This window comes from Antechinus flavipes, chromosome 2, assembly GCF_016432865.1.
Source record: "Antechinus flavipes isolate AdamAnt ecotype Samford, QLD, Australia chromosome 2, AdamAnt_v2, whole genome shotgun sequence".
In the NCBI taxonomy this organism is placed as follows: Eukaryota; Metazoa; Chordata; class Mammalia; order Dasyuromorphia; family Dasyuridae; genus Antechinus; species Antechinus flavipes.
In genome coordinates, this window is record NC_067399.1 from 523,312,652 (window position 1) to 523,334,731 (window position 22,080).

At 36.7% G+C, this 22,080-nt stretch overlaps 1 protein-coding gene across 1 annotated transcript in view; it reads left to right on the forward strand.

The window, feature by feature from the left end:
* The window catches only part of GLDN (gliomedin), an 86,282-nt gene that overhangs the window by 21,994 nt on the left and 42,208 nt on the right, over window positions 1–22,080 (forward strand). Inside the window, exon 2 of the mRNA XM_051980655.1 lies at window positions 14,089–14,140. Within this exon, the coding sequence (XP_051836615.1) occupies window positions 14,089–14,140 (52 nt within the window). The remainder of the gene's footprint in view (window positions 1–14,088; window positions 14,141–22,080) is intronic.

Genomic DNA, 22,080 nt, shown 5'->3' on the forward strand with positions numbered 1-22,080 from the left:
CCAACTACAAAACAGGAAGTCCTGTAGACCAGACTTCAAGGACTTAAGATGCAAAAAAGATCTTTAATTTGCTCAGCCAAAATGACTGCTGTTCAGTCCCTAACTTTGTCTCTTCCAAATTCAGCATTACCAGGAAAAGGTGTGTCCAATTTCTTTGTTCCTATGCCACTGGATGTCATAATTTTCATCACAAAGCAAGCTTTTAAAGCAGAAATTGCCTAGAAGAATTTTTCCCTGGATGTGGTTAACTCTTACCTTACTGAAATAGCAAAATTTTGTAATATGAAGTACATATAAGAAATTGAAAGATCAACTAATGAAAGCTCATTTTTGTTGTTTGATATTATTTTTCATTTTTCAGATATAAAAGGAATTCCTTCAACCCATGCAGTGAATAGAATTAGTTACTTAGGCATGGGGAAGTTAAGTGAATTATTCAGGATAATACAGCCAATATGTATCTGAGGGAGGTTTTGATTCTATGCCTTCCTGACACTTTGGCTGGGTTTTTATCCACTACTCTGCCCTGCCTATATAATACCCTGCTCTGCCACTATAGCATGAGGAAACTTTTTCTTCTCTAGAAGGTATTTTCCCAATTATTTCTGAACAGCAGATTAAAAGGTTAATCAAGGTTTATTTTCTTTTTGTGTATTTTTTGTTGTTTCATTTTCTGCATCCTGCCCCTGGCCTTGAGGTTTAGCTGCATGTAATCCAGCATCATTGGCTTGAATTACTGACGGGGGAGTAAGGGAGAAAGAGGAAGAATCAATATCTTCATGGCCAATTATTGAATTTTCTTCAAAATCGATAGAATCTGTAGTACAGATACATAGTTGATTCTTAAGATGACTGAAAATATTGAATTAATCGTTTTTCTACAGAGGATTTAATTTTTTTCTATCATTCTAATTGTTGTCATTCAGTCATGTCTCACTCTTCGTGGCCCCATTAGGGGTTTTCTTGGTAAAGATACTGACATAGTTTGCCATTTTCTTCTCCAGATCATTTTAGAGATGAAGAAACTGAGACAAATAGAGTCAAGTGACTTGTCACCTAGCTAGTAAGTGTCTGAGGCTACAGTTGAACTCAGATCTTCCTGACTCTGGCCTTATGTTTTATTCACTGCACTATCTAGCTATTCTAAATGTTATTTTGCAGGTTCCATCAGAATTTAACTATTACACCATGGAGTGGCCAGATCATCCCATAATTTCATAATTTGTACTCTGCTTCTTCTTTTTATCAAAACAGCACTAGTCAAAGAGATATAACTAGAAATGTTTTACCTGGGACTAAAGCAGTTGAGCTGGGGCTGGAGGCAAGAGCTGTAATACAGACTACAATCTAACCAAAGGGCAGTCATACAGGGAGAAGTGCTGGTCTAGTTCCCACCTTCATGGGAAGTGTATGTAGCAAGTCAGGGCTCAAGGCAGGGGTGGTCATCACCAGTGAAAGGAAGTTTCCTCCCTGCATGTTGGTGTCCTAGAACAAGCCCTGGCTTGTTCAATACTAATTACACTTCTAACATCAATTTGCTCTTCAATATTACTAAAAGCTGACAGTTTTCAGTACCTAGTTAACAAGTTTATTATGGAAAAACACTGCTGCACTCTTGTGCAGTCACATGTTACAGGACTGAAGGGGGAGAGGAAGAGCAATCCTGTTCAAAACAACTAATTTTCCTCATCTGTAAAAAAGGAGGTAGAACTAAAAGATCTCTAAGAACTTTTCCATCTCCAGACTTGTGATCTTACTTATCAGATGCTGATAATGACAAAGAAAATTAACAATATTCTTTTTTTAAACAATAAATGTGGTCATGGGAACCACTTTTAGGAAATTTGATAGATCTTAAGCCCAAAGGGTAGAGTCTGATGTCATAGCCTCTGGCTAGAGAACTGACAGTAGTTGCTTGCTTGGCTATGGATTCTGTGGCAAGCAAGTACTCAATTTACCCATGCATCTATCGTTTTAAATTTCTATTTTGAATGAACTCAATTCACCTCCTTGGAAACTGAAGGATGCTTGTGAGTCCTTGTGCTTTAAAACAAAGAAGAGCAATCTGGGCACATGATTTCAAAGTCCTTGGTATTTGTCCTATTTTGGAGAGGATTTCTCCCCAAGGATCAGAGTTGGAATTACCCAGCTATATGCATTTGCTATATTCACCAAAAGGAAGTTCTCTCCCCACAAGTTGTTGCCCTTACACTTTTTTCCCCTCCATTTAACAATATTTCATTTTTCCAGTTATATGCAAATATAGTTTTGGAGGCAGCTAGATGGCACAGTGGATAGAGTATCAGTTGAACGTGAATTCAAATCCAGCTTCAGACACTTAGCACTTTTTCTAGCTGTGTGACCCTTAGGCAAGTTATTTAACCCCAACTACCTCACCAAAAAAAAGTAGATAAAGTTTTCAACATTCTTTTTTTTTTTTTTTTTAAAGATTTTGAGTTCCAAATTTTTTTTATCCCTCCCTTATCTTCTCCCTGCCCAAGACGGAAGCAATCTGATATAGATTATACTAGTACAATCATTTTAAACATATTTCCATATTAGTCATGTGAAAGAAAAACCAGGAAAAAAAAGAGAAAAACCACAAGAAAAAAAAAATAAAAAAGTTGAAAATAGTATGCTTCAATCCTCATTCAGTTTCCATAGTTCTTTCTCTGGATGCAGATGGCATTTTGTATCACAAACTTATTGGAATTGTCTTGGATCACTGTATTACTGAAAAGAGCTAACTCTGAAATAGTTGATCATGACATAATCTTGCTGTTACTGTTTACAATGTTCTCTTGATCCTGCTCACTTCACTTAGCATCAGTTCATGTAAGTCTTTCCAGACTGAAATCAGCCTGCTCATCATTTCTTATAGAACAATAGCATTTCAATACATTCACATACCCATAGCTTACTCAGCCATTCCCCAGTTGATGAGCATTTACTCAATTTCCAATTGAGCTGCTCCACAAAAGAGCTGCTTCAAACATTTTTGCACATGTGGGTCCTTTTCCCTATTTAATGATCTCTTTGGTATACAGACATGGTTGTATCACAGCTGAATCAAAGAGTGTATACAGTTTTATAGTCTTGTTGGGTATAGTTCCAAATTGCCCTACAGAATGGCTGGAGTAGTTCACAATTCCACCAAGAATGCATTAGTGTTCCAGTTTTTTCACATTCCCTCTAATATTTTTCATTATCTTTTCCTGTCATCTTAGCCAGTCTGATAAGTATAAGATCACAGTTGCTTTAATTTGCATTTATCTAATCAATAGTGATTTAGAGCATTTTTTCACATGACTATAATTGAGTATCCTTACTCTTTATAAGCTAACAAGAAATCAGCCAGTGGTTTAGTAAGTAACACATTAACTCTTTTCCCTAATTTCAGATTTTAACTTTCTCTATTGAATATTTTACTCATACACTATGATGGATATGTGATGTCATCAATTTGGAGGTTCCCTTCAATGACGCAGATAGCAATACATCCATATTTGCCCAATCCATGTTACTCTTCTTCACATCTTCCTCTAAGTTCATCACAGATTCCCATCCAATATGTTGAAGATCTTCCTCTTTTTCTCCAATGGAGAAATTTTAAATTAAATTAAAATTTTAATTTAAAAAATGAGTGATGCTCATTTATTCTTCAAAAACTTAGAGACCATATTTTTATCATACTCTGAGGTTCCCATAAAAGTAAAAGCAAATATTTTATAACATCAACATTGGCCAAAGAAGATACTGATAGATATCCACTGATCTTAGAAAGCATCTTCATCCAGGAGTTCCCTATTCTGGGCTTCAGTCCCTCTCTATTTTTATTGGGTACTTTGTCCCCTAAAGTGAAACAAATATATTATTTTTCTCTCTAAGCAATACCAAATGAGGGAGAAGTTTGGGGGGGAGAGGTTTCCTCTGTTGAAAGGTATGTTACCTTTTTTACTTCACTGGAAAATTCTTTCCTTTGAGGAATGGTCCATTCAGAGGAAAGCCATACATATCTGTATAAAATGAAAAGTCATGTTGAAAAATGAAGGTCCTCCAGAATTTGTGAATTAAGTGGATGTCTTATTATTAGATTATACCTTTCCTCCCCAGAGAAACTTTAGTGGGGAGCCTTCTTGAAGGTTGAGATCAAAGGGTAGAGACTATTTAAGAATGTATAGGAGGAAAAGACTAGAAGAGAATGAAAAGAGGTGCCTTTTTCCATCATGGACAGGGGAAGAATTCATGACCAAATAAAGGATAAAGAGAATCACAAGAAATAGGATAGATACTTTTGATCACATAAAATTGAAAATTTTGCACAAAATTAGTGCAGTTGAACTTAGAGGAAAGTAGTTAACAGAAAAAAAAACTTTGCAGAAAATTTCTTTGATAAAGATCATCTATGCATATACATATTTATATGAATATACAAGAGTGAGAGAATGTCCTTAATAGATAAACAAAAAAAGACATGAATGAGTTCTCAAGAGAAGATATCTAAGCTGTCAACAACCAAAAGAAAAAGTGTTCCAAATGGACACTCCATAAGAAAAATTCAATCAAAAACAACATTGAGATTTCACCTCAGATCCATCAGCTTGTCAACAAATTGTTGAAGATGCCATGTGAGGATTGGTACATTAATGCATAGAGCAGGAGGAAGTTCAGAAAGAGATACAGATTAGCAAGACATTCTTACCACGTTCAATTAAACATTTATTTAAAAAAAACAGATAATATAATAAAACTCATGATTCATATATAATTATCTTTTCCGGGCCATATATACTATATAACCTGAATATGAAAATGTTCATGCGGGTTGGTGATTTTTCTAGTTCATGATCATTTTTTAAAGATACATAAGAGTGAGGAAGTTTGGGAAAATTTAAGAGCTACTTTGTACTTCATTGAGATCAGAGTTGTACTTTCGGCCTTACTGGCAAAGATATAACTAGATCCCCAGCATGCTGAACTTCTGTGTATACTGATAGCATGTGTATCTCTTCAACCTCAAGAAGACAATTTAGCTTACTGTCTAGTGACAAGAAATGTCTTTTTAAATAAGACCTGAGATTTCATTGAGATAGAGAACTCCCAGTGAGGAAAGTTCCTCTGACAATGAAGATTGCCATCTGTCCTGCAATTTATAGTTTATTTATTGAGTTGTCTGACACACTAAAAGGGAAGGGTCTTGCCCAGAGCCAGCCAGTCAGCTTGTGTCAAAGGTAGGATTTTAACAGAGCTTTCTAACTCCAAGGCTCTCTATCCACTCTACCACACTGCCTAGCTAATTAATAACAAGAATAACTAAAAACAGAGTACCTGATGGCACACTCCCTTCTCCCCCCTGGCCTCCCAACAGCTACCAGCAGCAGCAGCAGCTGCACCCAGGAGACCTTCTCTCTGGTCCAGGCAGGTCCTGTCTCTAAGCCCCTCCTCTTCTTCTCTCCCACTCTGTAGGGCTATATGGCAATCTACCCACATAAGCCAATGTTGCAGAGTTTTTGTGTCCCTCCGATAATGCCTTTTGCGCTTAAGTCTTTTACCCCTTCCAGTGAAATTGGTTTGGAAAAGAATTTCCTCTGCTCAGACTCATTTTGCTTTCCTTGCCCTGAATGCCCCAGTTGCCTGTTTATAGTTCGGTTCACCTGGCACACTATCTGAAGCAAAATGTTTAACATGGAAAGGAAGGGCGTATGAGGATGGAGTGGGCCTGGGGAATGAGTAGTGTGTTAGGAGAAGATAATGTAGGACTTTGAAAGCAAGTTTAAGGAGTTTGGAATTTACGCTGATAGAGATGCATAAACTGTTACAGATTTTTGAAAGGGGGGAAGAAAATGACAGGAGTTAACAATAAGATCATAGATTTAGAGCTTAAGAGAAAAAAAATTTTTTTTGAAATCTTAAAGAACCTATAGGACAGCTCCCTCATTTTTTTTCAGATGAGTTTGTTGTTGATATTGTTGATCCTTGCTGAGGCAATTGTGGTTAAGTGACTTGCTCAGGGTCACACAGCCAAGAGGTGTTGTGTCTGAGGTCAAATTAGAATTCAGGTCCTCCTGACTTCAGGGCTGTGCTCTATCCACTGCACCACCTAGCTGCCCCTTGATCCTTCATTCTTGAGGAGGATCAATGACATTAGGAGGATGACTTGCAAGTGTATTGGATTTAAGTGAAGCAGAGCTTTGCAAAGTCATCAGCCTCACATTTTCCTCCAAATGAGTTTCCTGAGACTCAGAAAAGTTAAATGTTTTGTGCAAGATTGTACAAGTAGTAACTGAAGTACAAGTATCAAACCTGACTTCAAATTTCCTTGGCACTTTCCTTGGCACTTTGCCATCTATTGTGTATTCAGGTTGTTTTGGGTTTTGTTGTTGTTTTCTAGAAAAATGAATATGAAAGCAACAATGTGAGTTAGAAGGGGAAGAAAAGGAAAGGGGAGTCTTATCATGTCATGGGATTCAGACATCTTGAAAAGCTCTAGGTGACATAGCAAAGATCTACACCAGGGTCATAATGTGAGTTTTATGTTTGTGTAATTGTCCTAGCTTGGGCTTCTGCCTTGAGGGGAAGAACAAGTGACTGAAGCCCCTGAGGGCATCTCACCAGAGTGCAGGAGCAGAACTGGAGGAAAGAGTCTTCCACTATAAAAATCTTCCAAAACCTACTCTAGTTCTGCTCTTGCATGAATTTCTCTGTGATCTGGAAAAAAACAGAAACAACTCCCAAGGTCTTTAGTCACTTAATCCCCTCCGCAGAGCTTACATAATTTGTGGATGGTATCTCTGCAGCATGGGCTCTACATAAGACTGCATGAAATGGTTGATGTATTGAAATCAACTAAACAGTTACCTTACAGAGCATCTGACATTTGCCTGACACTAAGGATCCTGGAGAATGCAAAAGTTAATCAGATAGTCAGTCCCCAGGGTAGTCAGGTAGTATAATGAATCCAGGATCAGGCACAGAATCTAAAAGACTTTTTGAGTTTAAATCTAGTATCAGACACTTCCTAGCTCTGTGATCCTGGGCTTACCCCTAATTGCCTCAATTTCCTCATCTATAAAATAAACTGAAGAAGAAAATGACAGATCATTCCAGTATCTTGGCCAAGAAAGCCCCAAATAGGGTCATGAAGAGTTGGAAACAACAGAAAAATGACTGAATAAAAAGTCCTTTGTCTTGAATATGGCAGGTTACTTCCCCTATCTTAACCTCAGTTTCCTCATCAATAAAATGGAAGTTTAAACTACATGATCTAAAAATCCTGAGAGTTGTATTTTTTCCGGCCTCCTGAAGAAGCAGGAGCAGAACTGGAGGGAGAAATTTTCCACTATTAAAAATCTTGCCAAAGAAAATGCCCCCACTCTCAGATCCCTAGATCTCAGATTCCTTATATATTGGATCAAGGAAAACCTGGGTTGGAACCCTGACCCAAATATTGTATGGCCCTGGGAAAGTAGACCCTCAGTATTTTTGTCTAGAAATTGAGGAGATTGTATTGAAAAATCTTTAAGATCCTTTCCAGATTTAATAAATCTATGGTTCTATGACCACCTACAACAGAGGAAGAAGCAGAATGTAGTTGAAAAAAAATCACTGGATTTTGTGTGAGAAGACCTGAGTTTGAATCCTGTCTCCAGAGCTCCCTGTGACTGAACAATTCACTTTTTTCACTTGTCTAATAATACATTATTCATCCCATAGGTTGATATGTTCAAAAAGTAATGTTAATTGTTGCAGCAAAATAGGATTTTATGAAATTTGGAGAATTAGCACTCTCATTTTGCTGATGAGAAAACTGAGGTTCAGAAGCATTAACTGATCTGTCCCATAGTTGCATACAGGTAGTAAATCGGAGGAATTTGAACCCAGATCTTCCAAATAATAATAATAACTAACATTTATAGAATAGTTTTAATATACTATTTGTATAATATAAATAATGTTTATAATAAACATAATAAAGTATTTGATTTGATTCTCACAACCCTGGAAAGTAGGTGCTATTTAATATTCCTATTTTATGGGTTAGAAAACTGAGACTGAAAGTTGACTTGCTTGGGTGACATAGGCAGGATTTGAACTCAAATCTTCCTGATTCTAAATCCAACAATCCATGTGCTGTACTAACTTTCTATTTGAGAACCTTTTCTTATAGTATGCTGCTATGGTATCACCACAACACACTGTTTGACATAAAATTAGTGAACCCTAACTTAATGTTTATATCAATCAGGATGGGAGAAAAGTAATCCACTGTTTTTTTTTATTAATCAAAGAACAAGTGTTTTCAGAATGGACTATTTTCATCATTAACTGGCATCTCCAGGGAATGGAATGTTTAGTTTACCTGAAATGACTACTTAACTAATGATGAGTAAAAAACCCCTAAGGACAATGATTTCTGTAATCTTATCCATCCTTCTAAAAATGAAAAGACCTATAGGAATTTTAGTGCCTCTACTATGATAGACTGCTCCCTTGAGCTTTTTAGGGTTTTGTTGGAGCTGTGAATCACTTTAACCATATTACAAGATAATTTGGAATTAGGCTAAGAAAGTGAATAAAATAGCCATTTTTTTTATTAAAGCTTTTTATTTTTCAAAACATACACATGGATAATTCTTCAACATTAGCCCTTGCAAATTCCTGTGTTCCAATTTTCCCCTCCTGTCCCCATGCCCTCTTCTAGATGGCAAGTAGTCCAATATATGTTAAACATGGTAGAAGTATATGTTAAATCCAATATATGTATACATGTTTATACAATTATCATGCCACACAAGAAAAAAAGAGAAGCATAAAAAAATGCAAGCAAACAACAAGAAAAAGAGTGAAAATGAATAGCAATTATTCTTAATTTGGAGATCCTCCTGGTAGGATTTCTACTCTAAGGAGGTAAATCATAAAAAGAAATGCTTCATTTACAAGAAGACATTTATAGAAGTAGCACTTTTTAATAGAAAAACTAGAAACAAAGCAAATGCCATATAATTGGAGAATGGTTAAATAAATGATACCCAAAGTAGTAGAATATTACTGCACTCTACAAAGATAATGAACAGGGAAGCAAAAAAAACTTAAATGAACAGATGCAAAAAATAATATAGGCAAGAATTATTGTAACAAAAATAGTGGGGAAGTACATATATAAACAGAACTGTCAAAATTGAACATTGTGAAATTCTAAGAAGAAATGTGAGAATGCTCCTTCCTCCTTTGAAGCAGACAAGAGATGGAAAATATAGAACATAATATCAGACTTTGTTGACATGGTGATTAGTTTGTTAAACTATTTCTCCTGTCTCCCCATCTTTAATCTTTGTTATTAAAAAAGGTTCTCTGAGAGTGAAAGAGATGGTAGTATATATCTGGAAATGAAAATTATGTAAAAACTAACAAAAATCAGCCTTTTACCAGTCATGAATATTCTATCCAGGAACCAAATGAGGGAAGCCATCTCAGTTTACCTTGAAAGAAATAAAATTAAAAATAGGAAATAAACACTAATGATTTTAAGCAGAAGTGAAAAGTTACATCTGTCTGCTAAACTTTACACAGATTAAAAACATTGCTTCTTAAATCCATGAAAAGTAATTAGTTCATTTTTCCTAAATAAAATCCAAGTAGAAATATAACCAACATTGTTATATGTAATTGGCCATCATTAGAAAGTACTTCTCAAAAATAATTATGTTGATAGAAACTGTGAGGAGCTTAATACATATCTGCTGATTTAATGCAAATATGAAATTTCTCTGGATTTTCCAGCTACCATTTGAATCTTAGTCCAAAGACAGAGTTGTGTTTTCACAAAAAGCAAAACTGTAATTTCCAAAGGTTGAAAGCAAAAATGTTAAACACTTTTGAAGTTCTTATGAAATAACTTATGACTTTGTGAAATTCAATAATTTAATTTAACAAGCTCTGCATTAACAAATCATCATGACAGACTCCTTGAAGATTCTGGGATACCTAAGTAAGTGAGAGAATTGAGGGAGAAAAATAAAAATATAATTTTAATGAAGGCAGAATTGATTAGTGGACAAAGATTCCTTGGCAGAGATGAATTCTGATCCTACACAAAAGTTATTTGAGCGAACTTGCATTCATCATTCATCTCCATCCTCTTAAAATACATTTCACTGGTTTTGCCCTGGAATTAGCCAGCAGGTAGATTCCATTTCCTTTTGTTATTATCCTCAATAACCATAATTAATATATGAAGAATCTTTTTTAAAATGGTATTTTCCCTAGTTACATGTCAAGAAAATTTTTAGCATTCGTTTTTACAAAATTTTGAGTTCCAAATTTTTCTCCTTTCCTTCTTCCCCTTCCCTCTTCTGAAAATGGTAGACAGTTTGGTAGTTTTCACATGTGTTATTATGTAAAACATATTGTCATATTAGTCACAGTTATGAAAGAAGAAACAGATCAAAAGGAAAAAAACACCAGAAAGAATAAAACAAGTGAAAAATTATGCTTTTTTATTACAGCTTTTTATTGACAAAACATATGCATGGGTAATTTTTCAACATTGACTCTTGCAAAAACTTCTGTTCCAACTTTTCCTCTCCTTCTCTCTACCCCCGACCCCCAGATGGCAGGTAGTCCCCTACATGTTAAATATGTTAAAGTATATGTTAAATACAATATATGTATACATATTTGTACAGTTGATACACAAGAAAAATCGGATTTAGAAAGAAGGTAAAAATAACCTGGGAAGAAAAATAAAAATGCAAGCAAGCAATAACAGAAAGAGTGTAAATACTCTGTTGTGGTCTACACTCGTTTCCCAGAGTTCTTTCCCTGGGTGTAGCTGGTTCTGTTCATTACTGATCAATTGGAACGAATTTGGTTCATCTCACTGCAGAAGATGGCCACGTCCATCAGAACTGATTCTCATATAGTTTTGTTATTGAAGTATATAATGATCTCCTGGTTCTGCTCATTTCACTCAGCCAGTTCATGTAAGTCTCTCCAGGTCTCTCTGAAATCATCCTGCTGGTCATTTCTTATAGAACAATAATATTCCATAATATTCATATACTACAACTTATTCAGCTGTTCTCTAATTGATGGGCATCCATTCAATTTTCAGTTTCTGGCCACTACAAACAGGGCTGCCACAAACATTTTGGCACATACAGGTCCCTTTCCCTTCTTTAGTATCTCTTTGGGATATAAGCCCAGTAGTAACACTGGATCAAAGGATATGCACAGTTTGATAACTTTTTGAGCATAGTTCCAAATTGCTCTCCAGAATGGTTGGATCTATTCACAACTCCACCAACAATGCATCAGTGTCCCAGTTTCCCCGCATCCCCTCCAACATTCAGCATTATCTTTTCCTGTCATCTTAGCCAATCTCAGAGTTGTCTTAATTTGCATTTCTCTGATCAATAGTGATTTGGAGCACTTTTTCATATGGGTGGAAATAGTTTCAATTTCATTATCTGAAAATTGTCTGTTCATATCCTTTGACCATTTATCAATTGGAGAATAGCTTGATTTCTTATAAATTTGAGTTAATTCTCTATATATTTTGGAAATGAGGCCTTTATCAGAACATTTGACTGTAAAGATATTTTCCCAGTTTATTGCTTCCATTCTAATCTTGTCTGTGTTAGTTTTGTTTGTACAAAAGCTTTTTAACTTCATTTAATCAAAAGTTTCTATTTTGTGATCAATAATGATCTCTAGTTCTTCTTTGGTCCTCCACAGATCTGAGAGGTAAACTATCCTATGTTCTTCTGATTTGTTTATAATCTCATTCTTTATGCCTAAATCATGAATCCATTTTCACCTTATCTTGATGTACGGTGTTAAGTGTGGGTCAATGCCTAGTTTCTGCCATACTAATTTCCAATTTTCCCAACAGTTTTTGTCAAATAGTGAGTTCTTATCCCAAAAGTTGGGGTCTTTGGGTTTTTCAAACACTGGATTGCTATAGTTATTGACTATTTTAAAAAATAGTCTTCACTCTGTATTCAGATTCCATCAGTTCTTTATCTGAAAATGGAGAGAATTGTCCTTCATGAGTCATGTGTATTTGTCTTGATTCATTGGGTTGCTGAGAAGAGCTGTGTCATTCATAGTTGATCATCACACAGTGCTGCTGAGACTGTGTACAATGTTTTCCTGGTTCTGCTCATTTCACTTTGCATCAGTTCATGTAAGTCTTTCCAGGTTTTTCTGAAATCCTGCCTGCTCATCATTTCTATAGCACAATAGTATTTCATCACATTCATATACCACAGCTTCTTCAGCCATTCCCTATTGATGAGCATCCTCTTAATTTCTCATATTTTGCCACCACAACAAGCATTGCTATAAATATTTTTACACATGTAGGTTGTTTTCCCTTTTTAAATTATCTTTTTGGGAAACTTTGTAGTGGAATTGCTGAATCAAAGGGTATACACAGTTTGGTCACCCTGAAGAATCTTTTAAAGTGACATCTTTTTGACTTTTCTGTGGTGGTTTTAGGCAGGTAACTTTTTGTTGTTTTTGAGTCATTTCTGTCATGTTCAATGTCCCATGACCCTATGTAGAGTTTTCTTAGCTAAGATACTGGAGTGATTTGCCATCTCCTTTTCTAGCTCATTTCAATGAGAAATTGAGGCAAACAAGATTAAGTGACTTGCCCAGGGTCACACAGCTTATTAGGTGTCTAAGGCAAACTTTTAACTCAGTTCCTATTGACTCCAGACCTGGCATTCTAACCACTGGGCCACCTCGCTGCCCCAAAATAGTAACTAATTGTGGGGAGGAGGGAGGATCTAAGCTACACTAGTTGGGTTTAGCCTCTTCTTAGCTTCTCCCTTGCATTTGTATGTTCATCTTCTCATGCTGTCTTGAGGAATCTAAGTTACACAAGTATTCAAGAAATTCAGGAGAGGGGGAAAGAGACAGACAGAGAGAAAGACAGACAGACAGAGAATCTTAATGAAAATGAAACTGAGCTAATCAGCAAAGGTTTCTTGGCATAGGTAAATTCTCATCCCACATAAAAGGCACAATAGTCATGGAGTAACAGAAAGGAAGGCAGTTCATGAATAGTCTGAATAACATGAGCTAATAGACGTAGGATTATGGATTGAGATCTAGAAAGGACTTTAGGCATCATCTACTTGAACCCACTGATTCTACAGATAAGAAAACTAACCCCAAACAGAGTAAGTGACTTGGTCAAAGTGGCAAATTCAATGTTTAAATCCAGGTTCTCTGATTGCAATTTCATTGTTCTTTCCACAGCACCATCACTCTATAAGCCTTAGAACTGGGGATTGAATATTAATCTTGTTAGATTCAATTCAACTAAGTTATGTACGATCCTTGTCTAAGCATGTCACAAAAAGAATTCCTTTCTTCCCGTGTATGAAGATCCAAGCCTGTTGATGAACTCTACAAATATAAATTTTTTATTCTTTCTTAGCCTACTATAATCCTTCACTCATAGTCACATTGAGTAATGTCAATTTAAATGTTAACCCTTTCTGATCCAACATGCACCACAGAAAGTTGACTTAACCATTTACAAGCCACTCTGTTAACAGAAGTATGGTATCTTTGGAGGCTGCAGCTGGACTTTATGACTATGGAATCAGTGATTCCAGCACCAGCTGATTATATAATATGCAACAAAATATTTTCCATCTCCAGAGTCAGTTTCCTCATTTGTAAAATGGAGGGACTGAATCACATAACCTCCAAGTTCTCTTCCAACTATAATAAACCATGTTTCTTTGTCAATGACAAGTCCAGATTTAATAAAACTTCAGGCAGCATTCTTTATTCCAAGAGAGTGCAGTAGAAATTTAAAAGCAAAAGTTGATTGTTTCTTCAGTTCCATAACAAACCTTTCCTGCCTGCTATTTTAAGGATTTTTAAAAGTTCACACATTTTGCCCAGTGTTTAGCTTTGCAAATTCCACTGATGTTGCCAAATATTTTCTCTAATATCTTTCTGCTTGTTAGTCTCTTTAAAATAGAAAGAGAACCTGTAATCTTTTTTCCAGTCCCGCATTCATTCTTTTGTGTTTTGTGATTAATTTCACTCTTTTTATACTTTTAGGTTCGGGTGATGTTGGATTTATGTAATAGCACCAAAGGGATCTGCTTAACAGGTATGTTTGCAGATTCAGTACACTGTTCTGTCTTACATGTTAAAAATACATCCTAATAGAATTTGTCAGAATTATTACTAGAAAAAAGAAAGAAAAAATCATTCTGAAAAATGACACTTTGGTTTACTTTCATAGATATTGTCTAATTGGGGGATTCGAATATGGATAGTCACTATAAAATATCACAACATTTGCAGTATTGATATTGAAATGTATACTTCAAGGGAATTTAGTTATATTAAGAGATTACTAAGTCTGATAATAAATGAGAAACTTGCAATAATTTGACCAAAGCCAGGGATTTTTGCTTTGGAGTTTACCTACTCAGAAAGAAGAATGCCTTTTAAGCTTATTAAAGTGAACATCATTTGTGTACACACAGTGTACAAAACAACAGTAAAAGTATAAGGTTGATATTACAAGATTGAAACAGGTCAATAAAAAATACCCCCAAAACCCAGTTATTAATAGCCTGCCATGTGGTCAGACCTGTACTAGGATTAAGGCATCCCTTCATATACCTGGAACAACTTAAACTCTAGATTAGTTCCCCTTCATTTTTGCACAAACTAGGTTTAAATGAACATGAAGAAAAGTGTCAAATAGGAAGAGAGATCATAAAGAAGCAAAACGAGCTTGGGAGAAGGGAGATGGAAGAGTCATAGGGGTTATAGCTGATGACATTCCATTCTTACGGACTTTTTTGTATTCCTCTGTCCTCCCTTCTGTTCCTCTTCCTGATCCCTCTGCTCCTTAAATACAGAATTCTCCCTTTATAACCTCATTCATTCTCATAGCTTCAGTAGTACCTCTATAAAGATGAATACCAGTAGTCAAGGGAGTGCTGAAATTGGGATGAGGGAGACCAGGTTTAAGTTCTGCTTCACATACTGTCTGGGCAAGTCTTCAGGATTCAGTTTCTTCACCTATAAAATGGATATAATGATACCTGCACTACGCTATTACACGAGAAAACATTAGGAACCTTAAAGTGCTATAAAAATGTAAGATACAGTTATATAATGATTAGATAATATCTAATGTGATTGAATAATGTGATTATCTATTCAGTTATCAAATCCTCCTGCTTCTACCCCACAAATATCTCTTGCATCTATTCTGTCTATCCCCTTTCCACTGCTACCATGTAGAATAAACCCTCTTTTATTATGTCTCATCTGAACCACTATAAGGGCCTCCTACCTGGACTCTTTCACTCTAGTCTGTCTCAGTTCCAATCCTTCAATCAACCATTGCCAGGTTAGTTGTCCTAAAGTTAATTCCTTTTATTCCATAATTGCCAGTGAATACAAAATAAAGCCTAAAGTTTCTAGTCTAACATTCAAGGCCTTCAACAGCCTGGCTCCAAAGCCATCTTCCCTTATCTCCCAAAGCACCCTTTCACAAATGCTATGTTCCATCCCTGGAGAAGCCAGGTAGCACAGTGGATAGAATGCTGGATCTGGAGTCAGAAAAACCTGAGTTCGAATCCAGATACTTGCTAGCTGTATGACCATGGGCAAGGCATTTAACTCTGTTAACCTCAGTTTTCTCATCTGTAAAATGAGCTGGAGAAGGAAATGGTAAATCACTGCAATATCTTTGCTAAGAAATCCAAAAAAAGAGTCACAAAGAGTCACATGTGACTAAAAAAAAAATACCATCCAAACTCAAAATATTTGTTCTTCCAAACTCAGTCTATACTTTTCTGCCTCCACTATATGAAATAACTATCCCTTCTCCTTCCTCTAGCCTTACCTCTCCCTAACTCCCCACAATAGTCAGATTCTACTCATCCTTCAAGGTTCAATTCAAACCCTACATTTTTTCTCTATGTGGGCCTAACTGACCTCTACAGCAAAAGTAGCTTATTCTTCCTCTGAACTCCCAGGACACTGTATATACTTCTCTCTTAGCATTAATCATATTCTCCTTGCACAATATTTATTTTGTACATTATCTTATTTTTGTTTCTTCTTCCCCCCAGCCTGATTGTGAATTTCTTTTTTTTTAATAGTATTTTATTTTTCCAAATGCATACAGAGATAATTTTTACCAATCACCTTTGCAAAACCTTATGTTCCAAATTTTTCTCCCTCCCTCCTCTGGTCCCCTCACTCCAAGACAGCAAGCAAACTGATATAAATTAAACATGGGCAATCCTTCTAAACATATGTCCATATTCATCATGCTGCACACACAAAAAAGGTCAGATCAAAATGGAAAAAAACTCAAGAAGAGAAAAAAAAATAAACAACAGCAACAATAAAAGTAAAAATACTATGATTTGGTCCACATTCAGTCTCCATAGTTCTCTCTCTGGATGTGGATGGCATTTTCCATCCCAAGTCTATTGGAATTGCCTTGAATCACTGCATCGCTGAGAAGAGCCAAGCCCATCAGAGCTGATCATCACATAATCTTGTTGTTAATGTGTACAAGGTTCTCTTGGTTCTGCTCACTTCACTTAGCATCATAAACTGTGAATTTCTTAAGAACAGAGACGCTATATTAACATTTTTATAATACCTTACAAGGGTACTCAAACTTTTTAAATAGGGGGTCAGTTCACTGTCCCTCAGACTGTTGGAGGGCCGGACTATTGTAAAAATAAAAACTTTGTTTTGTGGGCCTTTAAATAAAGAAACTTCATAGCCCTGGGTGAGGGGGATAATCGTCCTCAGCTGCTGCATCTGGCCCGGGGCATAGTTTGAGGACCCCTGCCAGAGAGTTCTTAACCAGGCATCCATAAACCAACTCCACCCCCAGGGTCTATGGATGGATTTTAGGGAGTCTGATTATTTGGATGGGAAAAAATACATCTTTACTTTCACTAAACTCTAAGTGAAATTTATCATTTCTTTCAATTGCAGATTTTTGAAAAAATGTCTTATTCTGAAAGAGAGCTATAGATTTCATCTGACTTTCAAAGGAATTCACCACATACAAAATGTTATACACACCTAGAATACTATAAAAATGTTAATGTTTAGTGGCTGAAGTAACGTCTGTATGTATATGTGCCTTAGGGTTTTTGTGGAGGGGAGAGGATAATTTTTACTTGCTGATGATAGCTACTTCTTTCTGCTCATCAGGCTGCTATCTTGACCCAATGTAGCTACAGTGATACAGCAGATAGATCACTGGAGTCAGGAAGACTTGAGATCGAATTCTGTCTGAAATATTTAATGACTGTGTGACTCTGGCCCTGAGTTGCCTCATCTGTAAAATAAAAGGATTGAACTCTAATAACCTGGAAATGACCTATAAGGTCATTTCCAACTCTTATTATCTATCATACTATAAACCTATATGGTTTATAAACCTATATGGTAGTGCATAAGGGAATAGAAATTTAAAGCTTGGTTTGATTACCTTAGGGGTACAAAAGAAGCCCTTTTCTTTTAGGACTTACTTTGGAGTTAAGATCATCTTTATCTGACAGAAATACCACTAAACAGCCCTCATGAGCTTAAATATGGTTACTATTATTGTTTACATGATAAATCTGCCTTACCCTGAAAATACTCAGGGTTTGGCAGGCTGATAAAAAGGTTTTAAAAAAATCTAATTTATCAATAAGCTTTCATTTTTTAAGGCATTTAAAGTTACTTGCCTAGGGTCACCCTGGTCACATTTGAACTCAGGTCTTCCTGATTCCAGGACCAGTGCTCTGCCCACTTTTATCATACAAAACAGAAGGGAGGGGGGCAGAGGAAAGGAGAAAAATTTGGAACAGAAGGTTTTGCAAAGGTTAATGTTGAAAACTATCCTTGCATGTATTTGGAAAGATAAAATACTATTTAAAAATAAAAGAATGCAAAAAGATAGTCCTGGAGCTCAGGAAGCTTACATTCCACTTTGACAGGGTAGTTGATTTACTGAGCAGGATCAGAAACTAGTATTTTTACCATTTAATTTATTCTGCCCTACTAATTGTTGGCACCTAGTAGACATTTAATAAGTGTTTCCTGATTATGGATTGATGGATCATGGAGGCTGCTCAATAAATATTAATTGATTAAAACAACAGAATTTTAGGCAGCATAATAAACATCTTTGGGGGGAAATATCTGTTTTTCTTTTTTGTTTCTTGATTCTGTGGTTTGAATATTCTCCATTTCTGCCTTGGCATGTGACCATGATGGGTACTAAAGAAATGAGTGGATAAGTGAAATTACAAGCATAAAATCGCTGCTAAAAGAGAAAAGCAGTTTCTTTCACTCTTTCCCAATTTATTTTATGATGATAAAATGGCTTCTGCGCTAAGCAGTGAATGCTGTGTGATGAGGCTATTGAGAACACTTAGAGATGAATTGTGATTGTGCAAGGGGGTGGGGAAGAGGAATCATATCTTTGCTGGAAATTGGTTGAGGTTGTTAATACTTGGCACCTCAATGCTGTTAAAAAGCCAGCTCTTTCTTGAAAATGGGCCTGATTTTCCTTGGAACACTCTATAATTAAAACTTAGCTATGCAAAGTACAAATTTGAGAGATGTGTGGTTGCTGGATATCTCAGAACTGACCCAGGTTCTGCAGTTTCAGGGGGGGAGTCTCTGACAGCCAGGCGTATTATGGACATGGATTGGATTAACAGGAGTTGTGGGTTGTGGTCCGGAGCAGGTCCAGCTGGGTCAGGTGAATGCATGGGAACCACAAACACAGAAGGAAAAATCAATTACCCAGGAGGGAGACAGTTGAGCCCAACCTCTTCATTTTCAGACCAGGTTAAGGAGTTGCCTAAAGTCACACTGGGAGTCATTCTCAGAGCAGACATTCAAATTCAGATTCTCTGAATCCACATCCGACATTCATTTGTTAGGTTACTGAGGATGAGCAAAGAAATGGCCAAATTTGGGGACAAGAGTTAGGGAAGGAAGGAAGTTCAAACTTTGAACCAGAAATTACCTTTACCAAGGCAGGTCTTTGTAACTTAGATGTGTCCCATTAGCTGTGAATGCAGATCCTGCTCTTTTCCCTTCCCTGGGGTCTCTATCAGTGGTTGCTATGGAGATAAGAGATAATACTTAAGTTAGTGTGACGTCCACCTCAAGGCAAATACATGTGTCTAGTCTATGGCACGGGCTCCAGTTACATGCATGCATGAAGTGTCTAGAAATGCAAGGGGTGAGAGTTCTGCTGGGCTTGCCCAGGTCAGACAACAGCTGGACTAAGAGATGCAGTTCTGAGTGCCACTCTTCAGTAAGGACGTCAGCACGCTGGAGAGCTTCCAGGATAACCCAGATAGAAAGGAGACTTGAAACTATGCCATACACTGTTAAGCTGAAAGAATTGGGGATGTTTAGACTAAGGAAGAGAAGACGATAGTTGACTTTAGCCTTTGGAGGGCTGCCAAGCAGACAATTAAACTCTCCTGCAAAGGGCCAGAGGGCAGTCTGAGAAACAAAAAATAGAAGCTGCAAAAAGAAACTTGGAAAAACTACCCAAGAATCAGGAATTAGGGCTAGATAAAAGCCTTGGGAGGTACTACACAAATCATAAGATCATTGTGCATTTAGAGCTAAAAGAGGTCTCAGAGCTCATCTAATGCAATCTGCTCATTTTATAGGTGAAGAAATTAAGGTTCACAGCACAAAAAAGCCTGGCCCCAAATCACAGAGCTATGACATAGTAGTGGGGCTCACCTCTGACGATGCCCCTTTAATGGGAGATTCCACAGAAGAATCTGAGATTCTATGATTTTATCAAATGCTATAAATAATTGAATTTAACAGAAGCAGGTAACATTAAGAAAGAGAGAATTAGGCTCTTTAGTCTAGAATATCCAGGTTCAGATCCTGCCTTTGATGCTCACTAGATTTGTGACCCAGCACAAATAACAACTTTGATGTGCTTTAGACAGTTCCTTAGGATTTAATTACAGAAGTATTTATAATCCCTATAATTTCCCTTGCTAGATTAGTAGGGATTCATGAAGAATTTAACAGACAGAATTTCTACCTTAATAGATGTAAAGTCTGTAGATATAAATCTATATAAATTCTATAATTTACAATAGCTATTTGTGTTCAAAATTGGTAACCAATTTTTCTTTGGTCTATTCTTAGGATAAACTTTTCAAAACCTTGTGCATGACCAAGACCTAATCTCCTATATTTATTTTCTTGACTGTTTCTGATTGTCTGCTAACACAAATTTTCCTGAAGATTTAGAAGAAGAGGATGGACTTTTTAAGTCAGGCTCATGGATTCACCTACCCTTTAGGTGAACATGGAATAAAATGGATTTAATTTTCAAATGCCTTAGCTAGAGAAGAGAGAATATACCCAGACCCTTCTCTCCTCCCCATCTCTGATTCTTACCTATATAATGGCAGCAAAGGAACATGAAAGTTAAAATGAAATAAAATGGTTTGAGATGGATTGTCATTCACAGGGCTTCTGTGAGAATCAAATGAGATAATGAACATCAGGAATAGGTAGAGGCTCTGTGATTTAACTGATACAGGAAACATTCAGGTGAGGAAACTCCCTCGATAAATGCTGGGCAATACTTTCTGTACAATTCATAGCTTTCAGAGAACTGAGTAGAAGTTAAGATACTTTTGCACAAATGTCATACATGTCATTGGCAGGATTTGGACCCAGATTTAAGAGAGTCTCCACCATACCACTGCACAATGTTTATACCAAACTTCTAGCTGTGGGGGGAGGAGGGAAGCTTAATGATAGATAGTAAGTGATCCTTACTTTTATTTGGCACTTTAAAAAATAAAGTTTTCCAGACTACAGACATCATCTCCTTTGAGATTCACACTAACCACAAGATGTTGGTATTTTATACACACGCACACACACGCATACAATTTACAGAGGAAAAAACTAAGGCCTCCCTCCCCCACCCCCCCCCCCAAAAAAACAACTAAGACTCAAACAGGAAGAAAATGTTCTGCACTCTAGCCACTCTGCAAGGTAGATGCAAACATCATGGTACTTTAAGTTAGAGATGTGTCTCCATGAGGTTAAAGCATCTTGACTGATTCAACAGTCAAGTCATTAAAACACTGATTTCTTGGGTTTCTCCCCATTGTTCGGCTATTTGCCTACAATTCCTGAATTAACCATTTGTCTTAGTGTTTGATAGATTTAACCTCAGAATCTATGGGAGGTTTGAGTTGGTGGCAAGTAGTTAAGCGGATGTGATATCTGCGTGAAAGTGAAGACTTGCTTTCTGCTGTTAATGGCTCTATCTACAGGTACAAAGAGAGCATTTGCTGTCCTGTCTGTTCCAGGTTGCTTTAATGTAGGCTGGAACCCTGAAGGAATTAGTTCAGGAGAATAGGGCATGTTGATTTCTACAACCTAGAGCTCTGCAGAATGAAGTTTGTGACGGTCTTGTCTTTCCCCTGCTTTAGAATATCCAGTCTGACCTGGGTACAGAATCAACCTATAAATCCTTGCTATGGGAGAAGGCTAAGATCATGGATCACTTGAGCTTAAGAGTGATGAGCTGCAGAGAAGTTCTGACGTCAAACAGCTGTCTGCATTAAGTTTGGCTCAATATGATGTGTGTGAGAGGGTGGGTGTTGGAGGACCAGGCTGCCACAGTAGGGGTGAGCCAATCCAGGTTAGAAACAGAGCAGGTCAAAGCTTCCAAGCTGATTGACCAATAGTGGGATCAAGCCTCCATACTTCCAACTTGGGAGGGATCTCCCTAGATCTAGTCTAAAAAAAACTTTTGACAATTTTCCTTTCACCTGCCAAATAAAGTAGCTCTTCCATCCAATTCTTCTCTAACTTCAACTCTTCATCATCTTGATCTCACTAATCTTATCAAGCCAATCGCATTATTATCTATCTAGCATCTAGTTCTAATCCCCCTTATAAAATAGTCTCCTCTCACCTCTCTACTAACTTTTATTCTTTCCTATCATTAATGCCTCAAGATTCATTCCACTCCTGAATAATAGCTAGCATTGA